The sequence below is a fragment of the Pteropus alecto genome, unplaced genomic scaffold (assembly GCF_000325575.1).
Source record: "Pteropus alecto unplaced genomic scaffold, ASM32557v1 scaffold114, whole genome shotgun sequence".
Classification (NCBI taxonomy): Eukaryota; Metazoa; Chordata; class Mammalia; order Chiroptera; family Pteropodidae; genus Pteropus; species Pteropus alecto.
The window spans coordinates 5,216,921-5,233,725 of NW_006435793.1; the positions used below are offsets into that span (position 1 = coordinate 5,216,921).

Here is a 16,805-nt window from a genome sequence, read left to right on the forward strand (position 1 = left end):
AGAATTATCTAGAGAACTTCTAAAATGGATGAAATTTAACATTCTTCTCGATGAAGGCAGCCAGGCTCAATAAACACTAAATGGAAATCAGTGCAAGACAACACACTAAGAGGTACATTTATGAAGGAAATAAATGCATTTTTATTTCTGCACTTACCTTGGGTTTTGCACAGAGACCAAAGTCAATCAGCTTTAATTGATGATATTCATCAAACAACAAATTTTCCTGGAAAAACAAAGATATTTTCACAACTGCACACTGACTTCCTTATAACACATCACACCTCTAGCCATTTCTAAAAACAATTTAAGGTTGTTGTATTAAAAAGCCTGAGTACAACAGAGTGAAAATCATTTAAAAAGAATGAAATGACAAGAAGTACAGAAGGAGAGAGAGGAGAAATGTTGATAACTATCTAACTTCCCCTCAAGACACATTAGCATAAACCATTTTCTCCTTGGTGCTCTGAGGTTCAACTACAAGCAAACAATATATGTGCTAAAGGCAAGTTTAAACCATAAGAGTGAGCTCAAATCAAAGGACTGGGTATAAACAGAGAGAAAGGACATTAATGTCAAATCTTGTTAGACCAATTCTAGGTTCCTGACCCTGGTACCAAGTAATATTAAAATCCATGTTCACCACCATCCATATTAGTCAGATCCTGCAGACTTAAAATTATTCACATTTTAAATCTGTCCTTGAAAAGGAAAGTCATTGTACTGTTCCTTTCTGAGGCACTATAGAATCAAAATTAAAGGAAGATGGGGTTAGGAAAAGAGTATTGAATGGAAAATATTCGATGACAAAATACTCAAAAGATACTCAAAATTCTTCTTTCCTAGAGATAAAAACCTGAGATTTATATTCCATGGCTGATTACAAAGATAATGTCACACACAACTGGCTGATAAACAAGATGCCAATAATAAGTCCATCAAAAATAAAAACTACCAGAAGTCAAAAGTAAAGGAGGAAAAAAAACAATGATACATTACGAGTGGAGAAAAAGAAAAGCTAAGCCAAAATAGATTCTAAACAGAAAGAACCTAGTAACAACAGGTAAATGGTGTTGAACTCTCCGGTAACCATCTAACTATGACACACTTACTGGTTTGAGGTCCCTGTGAGCATAGCCCTGGCTGTGCACATAAGCAACTGCAGATACGATCTGACGGAAGACAACTCGGGTCTCCTCCTCTGACAGGCGATCCTGGGAAATTATGTAGTCAAACAGCTCTCCTCCAGGGCAATACTTCAACAGCAAGAGTCATGTAAATATTGTTACTTCTTATAAAACTCACATTAGAGGAATTTAAAATAAAAAATCATACTTAAATCAGAGATATTATTAATTAAACTTACAGGCAAGGGAACTGAGAGAGGCATGTTCAAAAATACACTTTCAGGATCAAACAACTCAATTATTCCAGGAAAAGACAACAGCTCTTGGTCTTGAGCAGTTTTATTACCAGTAGAAGCAGAACCAACTACCAATGTGATTTTAAAGTTCATTTAGGGTTTTACATTTTTATAGCAAAGTACTAAAACCCATTCTCATCTTAATGTACTTACATTTAGTGTAGTTATCTGAAACAGAAAAACCCAGCAGTGATTATTGTTTCTCCATCCCAAAGATCAGCAATTTTCAGTCTGTACCAGAAAGTGCCCAGTTCTACAGAGGCTCCTCAGAGATTAAAGAGAATGGGTACCAGAGCGCAAAGCTGTAGGCTTTCCATCCCTTCTCCCAAACAGCTCCACTTTTCTGTAAACTGGGGTTTCCATTTAAGATTTCATTTCATTTTAGCAGTATCAATTAAAATTATAGATGTGGATAGCTTTGACCTCATAGTTCCACATTCAGGAATTGTTCCTATAGATATACCTCGCATCAAAAATAATGCACGTTCAAGATCGCTCACTACAGCAGCATGGTTTGTAACAAAAGACTGGAAACAATCCGAATGTGCTCACACTATATAAATTATGGCACATGAATGAAATGGAATTCTATGCAGCCATAAAATAAAAAGAGGAAGCTCTTTACAATCTGATATAAAACCATCTCCAGCATTACATGAAAAAAAGCAAGGTGTGAAGGAGTATATATTGATATGGTGACTTGCAAAAAATATTATGCTGAACAAAAGAAACCATACTCAAAGAGTACACGATTCTATTTATATAGGTAAAATTAATCTATGCTGAAAGAAAACAGATCAATGGTCACTGAGAAGAGCAGTGGGCAGGTGGGATTAAAGGGATTAACATCAAGGGGTCAGGAGAAAACTTTCTGGTAAAATGGAAATGTCTTATACCTTGTCTGGGGTGGGAAAGTATGTGAGTATGTACCTTTTTCAAACTGTTCATTGGATGTATGCATTTTTATCATATATAAATTATAACTCAATAGTCAATTTTTAAATGCTATTCAATAAGATTTACATAAAGAGAACAGCCTACTTCATATTTTCAAATAAAGAAATACAAAATAAGGTGGAACAAAAACATTCAAAATCTCTATAAATAAATGTACAGAGATGATGGTCTCCAAGCTAAAATGTTAAGTGGGGAAAAAAAACAAGGTATAGAATAATATGACAGTATGAGACCATTTATGTGACAAAAACCAGTAAACTAAAAATGCATAATTATATACATATGTAAACATATATATATGCATATATACATCCGTGTATGTGTGTGTACATCATACGTACATATTAATAATTACATGGAAAAATCTATAGGAAACACAGGAGCAGTAAGTGATTAACCAGGGGAAAGAGAACTGGAAAAGGAGAATTTTATTTGTTAATATATACTCTCTTTTACCTTTTTATATTATGTCCTAGGTTCTTGGAGGTTTTTTTTGTTGGTTTTGTTTTGTTTTTTAAGTATTTAATTTGGACGAAGTGATCAGCTTTTTAAAAAGGCTTCAAAATCACCACTGTTGGCCATGTGAGTAGATCTACAGTATATTAGAGAAAATGGTTCTAGGTCCAAAACTTTCAGCATTAAGAATTTTAAAATGTGCTTTAAAACAGAGCAACCTGTTAAAATGAGGTGTAGTTACAAGTTATTGGGCTGATACTAAGGAAAATGAAACAGATGAATGATACAAGTTCTAAAGACTTTACATTTCAAGCCAAAAAGGGCAGGTTAAAACTTAAAAGTTTGGTTTACATAATATATGCATTGAAGGCTACCTACAGGCTGTGGGTTGGTTGAACTGTGTCCCCCAAAAGATAAGTTCAAATCCTAACACCTGCTACCAGTGAACATGATCTTATTTGTAAATAAGGTCTTCGTAGATGTAATCAAGTCAAAATAAGGTCATATTAGATTTGGGTGAAGCCTAATCCAATGACTCATGTCCTTATATGAAAAGGGAAATTTGAACAAAGACTCAGACACACAGATAAGAAACACCATTTGAAGATAGAGGCAGAGATTAGAGTGGTTCATCTATAAGCCAAGGAACACCAAGGACTGCCAACAACCACCAAAATTTAGGAAAGAGAAGCAGAAAAGATTCTCCAGAAGGAATCAACCTTGCCTACACCTTCATTTCAGATTTCTAGCCTCCAGAACTGTGAGAGAATTTCTATTGTTTTAAAACACCGAGTTTGTGGTAATTTGTTATAGCAGCCCTTGATTAATACATCATATAAACTGAAATGGTTCGTTTCCACTAGGAACAAATTCTAAGACATGGTGTCCACTAAACCACACCTCCCCCATGAGAAGTCTATTAGAAAGGGTACCTTTACAATCTTCAATTTATTATACATCTCCTTGATCTAAATTGTTGCAGACAGAACTCAAATACGTAAGGCACTTAATATTTATTCTAATCTTTCAAGTGAATCGTACTTTTAACTATTGATAAAGTGAATGGAAATGGTGTGAATGTTTTTGTCCCCCTCCTAAATTCATATGCTAAAATCCTAATCCCTAAAGATGATATTAGGAGGAGGGACCTTTTGGAAGTGATTAGAACATGAGGGAAAAGCCCTCATAAATGGAATTAGTGCTCTTATAAAAGAGACTCCAGAGAGATCCTTTGCTCCTTCTACTACGGAAGGAAACAGTGAGAAGAAGTCAGTTATGAACTAGGATGAGGGCCCTCATCCAACCATGTTAGTGCCTGGATCTGGGATATCCAGCCTCCAGAACTGTGAGAAATAAAATTCTGTTGTTCATAAGCTACCTCATCTGTGATATTTGCTATAGCAACATGAACAGACTAAGACAATGATCGAATACTGTTAGGTCTCTGGAACATACTACTAACCTCAAGAACCATGAATATTTTGTTGGCTGTCTCTAATACATGGTAGAGTTGACATATATGTTGATGTTTTAGGTTCTTCAAGGCTTCGATCTCCATTTTGATCCGGGGCAAATCACTCTGTGAGAAAATATTGTATGAAATGCACAATAAACCTATGTGGGAAGTGTTCCAAGCATCGATATTAACAGTTTTAATATCGAGTAGCAAAAATAATCAGTAGCCTCAAAACAAATTATTATAAACAATATGGACAAATGTAACAAACATAATGTATTTGTATGTACATAAAAAAAGGCCTTGAGGATTTTATGAAAGATAAGTTCAATGTGGGTCAACAGCACAATGTCCAGAAGAATTAAAACAATCTCAGAGGTTAGCATTCCAAACAAGAAAAATGACAGAAATACTAGTGTGCATGCCTGAGCTACCACTTTTAGTCTTAGCAATGTCCCTTAAGAAGTATGCTGAGCTAAAAATCAGTAAAGGTAGGTGAAAGGTATGCAAGTATTCACTGCCTCCGTCTTCCAACTTTTCTAGAGGCCTGAAATTTTTCAAAATGAAAAGCTGGTTGTGGAGGAGGAGGCTAAGCCAAGCTCAAAGAATTTTAAAGTCCACATTAAAGACAGAAATCTAGATAGCCATGAAGTAACATGTAAAATTTATTAGAAAAAGAGACTCGATCTAACGATCAGTGGCTTAAGAGCCAATTATCTAGGACCATGCGACTGGATGTCAGGTCTTGACAAAGAATCAATTGTAACTTTGGCTATTATGATATGATAATCTTTTTTTTCCTTTTCTTATGGGGAATGGGAGTCTGATGACTAAAACCCTGAAAGTAATCAAAATATTATTAAACTAAAATAAGCATAACAAATATAGAAAATATAAAAACAAGTTTAGAAATAATGAATTAATGAATTTACATCATCATACTGATGCTTTAGAATAAGTTTTATGTATCAATGTGGTAATACATTTGTAATAACAGTATATATTATTTGCTATTTAAGCGTTTGTAGTGTTCAAGTGAATAAATCATACTAAAGTAACTGAAGTTTAAATTGCTTAAGGGATGTGCTCGCTTTGGCAGCACATGTACTAAATTGCTTAAGGGAATTAATCAGATGTGTAATCAATGTTTAAATCTTCGAGAAAAATGGTTTTTAACGCCTTCTTATTAGCTTAACAAAAATTATACTGAGCACTGATAAATAAAAATATTGAAGAGCCTGAATTCTTAGTTGATAGATTATTAAAAGTAATTTCTGATATAGGTCACTTTGTAATTTTTGACGTATTTTGGAAGGAGTTCAAAGAACTAAGTGACATTGCTAAAACAAAATTCCTTACATTCCCTTTGACTTATTTATGTATGTTAATCACTACTTACATATTTAAAAATAAAAAATAAGGTTAATGATGTAAACTCTGTCTTGTTCAGGCCAGAAGATAGACTCCCCCACCCCCCCAAAAAAGTCCAATGTCTATTTAAAAATGCATTTTCAATCAATTATTATTTTTGATTATCAATATTTACAAAATGTTTGGTATTTTACTCAATTATATGCTACTAATAATTATAATGCTAACTCAATCCAGAAGAAAAAAATTTTTTAACTCTCAGATTTTTGTTCAGAGAAAAAAAATATTTAATTTTTTTCCATTTACTTTCAAAAAAAGAAACAGCCACAGATACATACTGGGAGACGAGTGAATTCACAGCAGAAAATCAGAACAAAAGCACAGAAACCGAACCATATGAGGTATGGTAGATAGAATTAGGGAAAAAAACACCACTCGGGATGAGTACAATCACTGGAAAGAATATAAAAGGCCCATAAATACCATCAAAAGAGACAGATCTTCCCTTAATATAAAAACAAAAAATTTTATGTACATTGGAGCCAAGATCACAAATTGGAGGGGCTGCTTTAGGAGGTAATGAGCAGCTTAATCCTGGAAGTATTCATGAGGAAGAAAAAGAGGCTGACCAGGAAAAGGATTTTATTAGATAACTTCTAAGGTCGCTTTGAATAAAACTCTGGGACATAAGATCCATCTATACTATAAAATAGATCAACACTGAGTAATGGGATCACCAGAAGATAAAGAAGGGAGATATTCATACTCAGAAACATTATGAAACAATGGATTCGACAGGCTTCAAAGATGTGCCATTGTCCTGCATTAAAACTAAGGACAAAGTAACCCCTTCCCCAAATTACTTTTTAAAACCACAGAATTATACATAACTGACAATTTTTTTTAAAAAGCTAGACAAATATTACTCTAATAAAATAATAACTAGAACATTAAAGCAAATTCAAGTTTTAATTCACAAACTGATCTATAAATATTTAAAAAATAATTTGAAACTTACCCCTAGTGCATTTTTATCCATGATTTTTATAGCTACCATTTCTCCAGTGAGGATATGGCAGGCAAGTTTGACCTTTGCAAAGCCACCTAAGTATAGGAAAATTATGAAGAGATAAGCAAGACTAACCTAAATATCAATATCAGAGCAAACTGAAGATAGAGGCACAAATGCCTTCTTATACACTTTTAAAAGGCTCTACTGATCCATACTTTCCTGGAAGTTTGTGGTTTTCTTTCTATTGCTTCCGAAGTGTTAGCCATGACCCTAACCTCTTCTTATCCAATGTCTAGCTGAAGATTTTTTAAAAATCATAATAGTATACCTTTAATTTTTAGTAAGTAGGAAAACAGAATTCACTCTTGAGAAATCAGGTTTATAATTAATGTTTCAATTAAATTTGCTGTATAATTAACATTGCTAGAACACAATGTAAAGTTGCAGAGACAAAAGACAAATAATATGAAACTCCATTGGTTTTAAAACTGTGAAGATAAGCAATTATGTTTCAAAACTGGATCAAAACCTAGATAAGCATCTACAATTAGGTACCTAAAAGAAATCGCCGACTTAACACTTCTAAAAAGAAGCTCCTGGTAGTCCCTCTCATGGTCTTCCCCATCTCAGTAAATAGCAACTCCAACTTCCCAGGTGCTCTGGCCAAAATCCCAGGAGGCATCCTTATCCCCTCTTTTTTTGTCTCACACCCAATATCCAACTCATCAACAAATCTCATTGGTTCTTGGGGGAAAAAAGAAACGTAGTGACTGGAAATGTTCTATGTCTCTTGATCTGAGCAGGGAACATTTGGGAATATATGTACGTGAAACTCTATTATGATTAGTGCACTTTGCTTTTTTGACTATATGTTATACCTCATTAAATCAAAATACACAAACACACACATGTATGTATACGTGTGTGTCTGTATATAGAATTCTACCCCTTTCACTACTATCACCCTCGTCTAGTCACCACCATCACTGGCATCACTCGCATGAATTCTTGCAATAACCTCCTAACATCTCTCTGCTTCTACTCTTGCCTTCCCCTACCCAATCTTTTCACAACCAAGCAGTGAGAAGACCTTTAAAAACAAAGGTCTGATCACTCCTTGGCTCAAATCTCTCCAATGACTTTTATTACAAATAAGGTGACCTACAAGGCCTCTCCTACTACTCTCCTCTCCTCTCTCTTACTCCTCTTTTTCCTACTAAAGTAGGTTGAAGAATTTTAAAACTATATAGGTTAAACTTAAAGTTCATAACTTCCCCAATATACTATATTCTCAAATAGCTGAGCTATCATCCTCTGCCCTCAAGAAAAAATAAAAATTACCTGTCCCGATAGTTTCATATAATTCATAGTATTTGAGAAGTTCATCATAATCTTTCATAGTCCTCCTGGGAGTTTACTCAAAATTACAAAAAGAACCTGTAAGACAGAAAAAGTACATGATCAAAAAAGAAACTATTATTAGATTATCTCCTCCACTCTTATAACTACAAATAGAAATATATTTTAGGCATATAAATGATACTGGAAAAACTGATTAGCCACATAAAAAAATACTGGATTCCTATCTCACACCATACATAAAAATCAATTCCAGATCAAGTAAAGACTTAAATATGAAAGATAAACCTTTAAAACTCTTAATAAAATATTGTCATGATTTCAAGATAGAAGAGGATCTTTTAATACAGAAAATGCTAATTATAAAAGAATACATTAAACAATGTTAAAATTAAGAACTTCTGCGCATCCAAAGCATCATTAAAAAAAAACCATAAATGTGAAAAAATATGTGCAATATTTGTAACAATGGACTATTATTCAGAATATATATACTCCAAGACAATAGTATAGAAAAAGAAGATGCAACAGAAAATAAGTAAATGAAATACAAAGGCATTTCACAAAGGAACACGAATGACCAATAAAAACATGAAAAAATGCTCAACTTCATTAGTCATCAGGGATGACTTAATTTGCATCATCAAATGCAAATTAAGACTCCAATGATATACAATTTTAAGATACATATGGGATACATTTTTTATTATGCTTTACTATTTACATGTGTTACATATACTCTTAAGTAGGTAACAAATAATATATAAAAATTGGTTGCAAAGGTCTTAGGTAGATCTTATTTGATTCTGTCTTCCTGAGTCTTAAAATTAAGTAGAGTCTACAGCCATGCCACCCTGAACACGCCCAATCTCCTGTAATCTTGGAAGTTAAGCAGGGTTCAGCCTGGTAGTACTTGGATAGGACACCATCTAGGAATACCAGGTGCTGTAGGCTTTAAAAAAAAAAAAAAATTAAGTAGAATTACAAAAAGCCATCAGGATCGTAGGGGTCTGTTATGTACATTAATATATACTCATACCAGTTTTGTCATAGTTACAGAAGATATGCTCGTGTTGACTTTAACTAGGTATTATCAATGTATCTGACAGAACTAGTCAGACGATTAACCTGGATTTTCTTCTATTCATTCATTTATTCATATAGATGTGTTTACTGAGCACCTATGATGTGCCAGACCTGCACTAAGGCTATAATGGAGAAAAGAAATATGGTTTCTGCCCCTCACGGACCTTGCATTCTAATAGAAAAGACGAAAGGTAAATCAACAGATAACAAATTAAATAATTACAATTTATAATAAATACTAGAAAAGAAATAAGTAACAGTAGTTAGAATGAGACACTGAGAAGGTAATATTTAAGTCAACATCTAATTCAAAGGATAAGAAGTGAGAAAAAGAACATCAGCCTGGCTGGTAATCAGACTGAGTGAGATAGTCCTACCAAAACTTCAACAATGTTTCCAACACGACCTGGACATGACCATGTAAACGATGTTTCTATATAAAACTGTTAAAATGATAATGGTCCTTTATTTGCTGCTTTCTCACCAATGACATCCTCAGCCCCACATCATTCTCAGATGGCTGAATGCTGAAATGCCCCTCCTCTTTGATAGTGGCCATCCCAAATCTGGTCCCTGCTTCCCTAATCCCTTCTTAAAATCATCCAGCATAAACCCAAATCCTATAAGCCCCTTTCAACTCACTTTGAGACACCCCAAGGTCCTAAGGAATGTGGTTTCTCTTGCAGCAGCAAGCTAAAAACCCCTTTTTTTTTTTTTTTATATCATCTGTGTTCTTAGTGGTCTTTGACCGATAGGCCTTAGTAGAAATGTGAGCCCAATAATAATGAGAGAAAGAGCGTTCCAGAAAGAGGAAATTTAGGAGCAAAGGTCTTAGAAGAAGAAAAAATTGACATGTACTGCACTGAAACTGCTTTTAGAGGGAAAAATTTGCATTTCCAGCAAATGGAGATGCAGATTTAGAGCTGGGGCAATTGGTTAGCCATATGGAAAAAAAGAACATTGGATCTCCTCCATCTCACATCATATACAAAATAAGTTACAGTTAGTGTAAAGACTTAAAAAAGACAAATCTTTAAAATTAGACAGCTAAGGCCTTACCCATACCTAACCTATAGCTAGGAGTGTCAAAAGGCAGAGGAAGAGATAGAACAGAACTGTTAGAAAAGTATGAATTAGAGGAGGAGTCTCATGGAAGCCAAGAAGGAAGAAAAAAGTAAAATTAGTTAAAAAGTATATTTCTAAATAAATTTTCTAAAAGTATCCATGTATAGGTCAAGTCCTAGGACTTGAGTTTAGGTGCTACAGAATGGAGCTTTCTTTATAGGTAGACATGGGGTAAAAGTGAACCTATACAGAAATGGTTTCTCTAAGGGGCTCTTCTTCCCAGAGACTAACATGGAAGGACAAAACTTAGGATTTCAATTTTGGAAAGAGATGCCCCCATATCCCTTAGATAGTCAAGCAGGAATCAGAGGGGCCAAGGAGAATAAATGGAGGTCACTGAGAATCTCCCGTATAGACCAGCACAGCACACTAGGGCTCTAGAGTTCACAAAGGAGTTTGAGACCAAGACCCAGCTAGTAATGAAATCCTCCTTTGTCTGGCCTGTCCGCTGTGTACAAATCTCCCTCCATGACTTAGCAGTAGACCAGCTATGGCAGCACAGTGTTCAGGATCCTGGGACCCCATTCTCTCTAACACTTCAAAAGGTTAAGTGAGTACTTAACCTTTCTGGGACTTGGAAAGCAAAGTTCAATCTGGAAAGGGCAGAGCTCACATATCTTGATCGCTGCCCCTCAGAAGTGGAAAAACCTGGTACTAGTGCTCATTTTTAGAGCCAGGTAGTCTCCCTTCACCAACAGGCAGAGCTCTAGCAAGCCCTTTGAGGGCTCTGGGATTGATGGGTGGCCAGCACTACGTTCACTACCTTCAAGTTCTCTATTCTTCATTTTGTGTCATCCAGAGCTGAGTGACCAGCATATTACTAAGCCTTAATAATGGTCATGGCTTTGGAAGACTTAGAGTGTGAGTTCAACCTCGGGAGTATGGTGAATTTATAAAGGAAAAGAAGAGTAATAGGGGATGTCCTTACTAGAGTGAGAATGGGTCACTTTCTTAAACTGAAATAGAGAAAAAAATAAAAAATAAAACAGAATGAAATTATCAAAAGCCCAAGAGCCACAAAGGATATTTTTTAAAATATTATTTTAGAATGCCTAAAGCACTCTGATTCTCGAATCATTTTACTTGGAGATAAAGGACAAATTACCAGCAAGTAAAAAGCCTTCAAAACCTTGGTCAGTGAACAGAACACTAGAGCAGAAGCTTTAAAAAGAAAAAAATATCAAAAGTCAAGAAAAAAATCACTTTAAAAAAACCCTGATTTTAGTCTCAACATCAAAGCTGAAACAGCAAGAAAAAGACCATGGGGAAAAGACATGATCCAATAAACAATATAAGCAATTCCCAGGAAGAGATGGCATTGGACCAACTTAATAAGCTGTCTGAACTTTTAATCTAGCTGAACCCGCGTGAATGTAATGGGGGAGGCAAACAAAAGGAACACAGTCGAGTCCCAGTGCTGATGGAAAGCTGGTGACATAAAATGAAACATTTCTGCTTCCACTGGAATGGTAAAAGCTACTCCAAGTAAGGAGACACCACAGAAGACAAATCTATTCTCACTGGACACCTACGGCACAGGTTTAGAAATATCCTTAACAACAGTACTGATTCAGAAATCTTTGAAAGGGCATTTGTCAGTGGGGCAAATGTGGAAATGAAGGAGAACCAAACCCCCCAAAAAACAGGAATTGCACGATTAAGAAATTTCGAAACAGGCAATAGCAGTAAAGGTACAGGGGTTAACACAAGGCTAAGAAATCTTTGGAATCCTGATGAGGGAGAAAAAAAGCAGCAGCAGGAGGTTGGAAATGGGGGAATGTCAGGCTACAAGTCTGTTTGGAAAGTTATTTTCTATAAAAGTGGGCTATAAGGTTCATTAGATAGCAAAGCCCAACTAATGCAGTATTGGAGCATTCAGAACACAGAGGCTAAAGAATAAGCAGAAAGAGACATTTTAAAGTTTAAAAACCATGAGATGGCACTGGATGAAGGGAAAGCAGGCCTTAGGAAATATAAGAATCCTAACTGCCACCACTGCACATCTAAATTCCATATAAGCGCTGAGCTATTTTGACTTGCCACACTCAGAGAAAGCAATTTGTATGATGCTGGAATTCACTTCCCAAGATGAAGGATATAAGAGTGTGTTATAAGTAACTTCTTGACAGATTTCTCCCAACAAATGAATTTTGAACTTCCAGGTCATGGCCTCTGGTCAGCTAGCAAAGATCAACTTGCACCAATGGAAGACTGAACCATGCATCTTTTCTTTTTCTTTCTCCCGTCTTCTTTATTTACCCCCTTCTCTCAAATTATACAATGTCTGGGTAAGTTATACCAATGTGGGCCCAAATTATATCTATCAAATCCAGGGAACATCATTTTTGCTACAAGAAAACTGGTGTTTATATGAAAAACTGCTATAATAATAGATATTACTTGGTTTTTAAGTTTTATGGCTGTGGAGCTGGTCCAAACATTCTTAAGTGCCCTCTTTATCCTCTAGAATTTGGAAATAATAGAACACAGAAAAGACTTATGATTGGAGTAACTCAACTTTGTAGCTACTAAAGGAGGTATAGAATCAGTCTATGTGGAAGGCAATCCCTTAATTGTAGATAATAAAGAAGGAAACTAGACCGCAATCAGACACCTAAATGTCCTTCCAAGTGTGACTAAATAGAAGAATTGGGGGCATATATAATTGGGGTCTTGAACTTCTCTGAGGAAACAAGGAATTGCCTAGATAGTGGAGAGAGGTTTATCATTAAATTTTATAGGATAGCAACGAATTGGGGGCATTTTCTTACTAACAGCATTATTTAGGTTATGTTATTACCTGCGGTGTAATATATTTACCTTATCTAGTGAGGTTGGTAAGATATTGATGCTGAGGATATTTCAGAGGAGAAGTAGAATACAGAATGGCTTATAATGTGACCTTGTAATACATTAATTAACATCCTGTCTTCCACCCTTGTAAAGGCTTCTGGAAGACTCCCGAAGAAGTATTTATTCTTCCAGATGTTAAGGGACTGATCTGCCCATCTCATAGGTCCACAGTAGATATACGGGACGGGCAGATCCACTGGTGAAACAAGACCGTGAAGATGCAGTAAAAGCATTTCTGATTTCTCCCACGCAACATGGGAAACAAAGCAAAACATGAACAAAAATGTTAGGAACACTGACCTCTAAACAAAACCCCAGGCACCTCTGATACTCCCCGCCTTTCACCTTCCCTCATTCCACTGTCAAAGAGAAATACCGAAGGTGAAGCTCAAGAAAAGTTATTCATCTTAGGCGCTAGAAGCCTGGTAGATCTTGGGGTGCCCTCCTTTGGGAGTGCCCCTTTTCCCCACAGGTTTGTTGGAGGGAGCTGCTCTTACTACTACAGGATTTGGTGCATATTCATTCCCCTTTTAGCGTGAGCCTCTTAAGCCACTACTTTGGGAAAATGAAAGGAAGAATTGGACTCTAAAAAGAGGGTGATAACACATAACACATTTCCTTTTTTACCGGACTGCCCCAGTAAAATGAGTTGCACGAACGGAAATAACTCGAAACCCTACTTTGAACTTTCGCGGAGACAGGGTCTTGAAAACGGGGAATGGGAATTCACATCCGTCGCAGCAAACGCCTGCACGCCTACCTTTATCGGTAAGCCTGCGGTTAGTACGGTCATTATCTTCACTTACAGAAGAGAAAAGCGGGGGTTCGGAAATGCTAAACATCTCATCCAGGGACGTGGGCCCATAAGGTGGGGGGGCTCCATTGACCTTCTCAGCCTCCAGTGAGCCGGCAGCAAAATGGGCTCGCGCCGCCGCTCCCCCGCGCCACGCACTGCTGGGACCCAGGACCCAGACTGCGGGAGACACTGACCTGAGGGGCAGAGGGCCCGGCGGGGCGCGGCCAGGCAGAGGGACGGAAGCGCCGGCCTGGGGTCTGTAGCGAAACGACGAGTGCAGAGAGTTCCTAGCGGTCTTTCCGATCCTGCGGTTCCAGCCGCTTCCGCCCGCCAAGGGAATCAAACCTCCCGGGCCGGAAGGGGCGGGACGCGGCGGGGCTCAGGGAGGCGGGGGCGCGCGGTCGCCTCGGACCGGAAGCGGGGAGGGCTGGCTGTCCAAGGAGTAGAGTGGTCGTGTGGCCGCCTGGGCTGTAAGGGTGACTTAAGGCTTTGGTCTTCAAAGTGGGGAACGCCTTTCCCGAAGGGCATGTCGAAATTCTCCAGGTGGCGTGAACAAAGTTTCCACATAATTCAACTTTCTTTCCTTGTTTCCTGAAATTGACGTGCAGAGGTCATTAGTAGTCACGATTCTCATTTTCATCCTCCCAATCTTACTAAAATGTGTTGCCAGAAGAGTTAAAGACCCCAGAAACCAAATTGTCTATTAGATAACTGAAGGTACCATAAATACCCAACCAATATCATAACTGAAATCTTCCTAAAACATTTTACTATTTGGTCATTATGTGATTTTCATCATTGTCTAGGTTAATGACAACTCGAACCAGGAGAAAAAATAAAAATTATAGCCACAGGAAATAAAAAATATTAAGTATAAGTTTATATATATTTTTATATGTATTTTTAATAGACTTTTTTTAGGATAGTTTAAGGTTCAGGGAAAATCTGAAGGGGTGGTACAGAGATTTCCCCTAAACGCTCTGCCCCAGCATATGCATAGCTTCCCCTATATTAATATTCCCCACCAAAGTGGTACATATGTAACATATGCTACAACTAGTGAACGTACATTGTCATATTATCACCCAAAGACAACCGTTTATATTAGAGTTCCCTCTTGGTGTACATTTGATGGGCTTAAGACAAATGTAAAATGTATCCTCCATTATAGTATCACAGGGAGTAGTTTCTCTACCCTAAAAATCCTCTGCTCCACACCTATGAAGCAGTATAGTATATATGTATGTATTTTTATTGCAATGAAATACAATAGGGAGCTGGATAAAAGATTTCCACGCAAAAAAAAAATAATAAGATAACATCCTATGGAATGGAAATGTGAATAAGGAGAAAAAAGAAGGAAAATAATTGTTTAAAAAGAGGTTGTACATTTTTGTTTATATATGTACTTTTTAATGGATGATGGTAGGTATCAAATCACTTCACTATTTCCCATCCACTGAATATCTTTAAAGGAGGGATTTTATAGCTTTCTCATAATCCAGCTTTAAAAATATATATTTACAATAATCCAAAACTTACATCCTTTGTGAACATTCAAAATTATGAGAAAATTTAGATGCCTATTTAAAGTTTTTCAAAAGTATTTTGAGTGTACATATTCAAAAGAGTTTAAATATTACTGAATTAAGGAGAATAATTATGCCATAATTGAAAACAGTCCAGTGGAAAGAGGCAGGGCTCTGTGGGTCTATTTTCTCATATTGACAATATGAAGGTTGGATTCTGATTCTGCAGCTCCCTATTTCACAAGTCACTAAGTGGGTGGGTCAAGCCATTTGGGATGTAACATCTCTACCAATAATAACACCATTAGCAACAATAATAAGACACATTACAATTTTTTGAATGGCTAATGTGCACTTACATGCATCATCTCTATAACCAAATGTCAGCCTCTCTCGCACAAGGTAATTTGTGCTATCCACCCTTTCATCAGTCACCAGTGTCTATGCTATGCCAGACCCTGTTCAAGAAATGCCAAAAAAGAGAAGGAAAAAGATGTGGCTTCTGCCCAAGGTAGCTCAAAGACAGAGGACCCATATCCATGAACAACCAGCTCCAATAAAGGACCAAACTGAAGTACAAAGAACAAGTGCATGCAGCCATGCTAGTTAGAGCTCCAAGAGGGTAGCAGTTATTTCTGACCAGGAAATTGTAGTATTTTATCCTGGTGTTAGAACTTTTATAAAAATAATAGAAAATTTGACATGGGAAGAAAATTCCCCAGACAAGAGAAGGTATGTGCGCAGGAGCACAGAGGCAAGAAAACACAAGCCTTCTAGGAGAAAGACATGCTGGGTGGAGCACAGAAGATGGAAAATGACAAGAAAGGAAAAGCAAGTAAGCAGGGGACCCATTGTGAAGGGTCTTATGTGCCAGGCTAGAGCTGAGAGAGGTGTTGACCAGGAAAAGGAGATGAACAAATGCTTTTCAGAGAAAGCTCAAGCAGCCACTCTGTCAGCATAAGAGTGTCCCAGGCCTGGCCAAAGACCATGTCTGTGTAGCTGATCTCAGCCTGGTACACAGTAGGAGCTCATTAAACTCTTTTTGAAGTGTGTGTGTGTGTGTGTGTGTGTGTGTGTGTGTGTGTGTGTGAATTCAGCTTAATTTTGAGTTTGAATTCCATTTCACCAAAGGAACAGAAACTTAATCTTAGTCTTTTGGAGTTCACCCCACAATTCTCCACCAGCCCATTAAGATGGGCATCTGGCCTTTGGTCATCAGTCCATGCCAGTGGCTGCCACTATTCCTGACAGCCGGGACCCTTCTGGTCTGGAAGCACTCTTCCCCTCTGCCACATCTAAGAGCATGGGAATCAGGCTGTTCCTTCCTTGACGTAAAGAAATCCAAAAGCTTCAGCTTTGCCTCTTGGGGCTCTGTCCAGAAG

The 16,805-nt window shown here is 37.0% G+C and overlaps 1 protein-coding gene and 1 pseudogene across 4 annotated transcripts in view; one reads left to right on the plus strand and one right to left on the minus strand.

Moving 5' to 3' along the window:
* Positions 1 to 14,241, minus strand: part of MELK (maternal embryonic leucine zipper kinase) — a 66,625-nt gene extending 52,384 nt beyond the window's left edge. For 2 of the 4 annotated variants that reach the window (XM_025046532.1, XM_006911574.3), the window contains exons 1-6: positions 14,089 to 14,241; positions 8,017 to 8,112; positions 6,682 to 6,767; positions 4,299 to 4,415; positions 1,113 to 1,256; positions 158 to 226 (exon numbers count right to left, since the gene is read on the minus strand). In XM_025046532.1, the coding sequence (XP_024902300.1) occupies positions 158 to 226; positions 1,113 to 1,256; positions 4,299 to 4,415; positions 6,682 to 6,767; positions 8,017 to 8,074 (474 nt within the window). In that variant the 5' untranslated portion in view covers positions 8,075 to 8,112; positions 14,089 to 14,241. Of the gene's footprint in view, positions 1 to 157; positions 227 to 1,112; positions 1,257 to 4,298; positions 4,416 to 6,681; positions 6,768 to 8,016; positions 8,113 to 13,858 lie in introns of all 4 variants that reach the window. The other 2 variants (XM_015589105.2, XM_015589106.2) reach the window with 2 other exon arrangements.
* Positions 8,871 to 8,988, plus strand: LOC112479492 (annotated as a pseudogene).
* Positions 14,242 to 16,805: the final 2,564 nt, after the last annotated feature.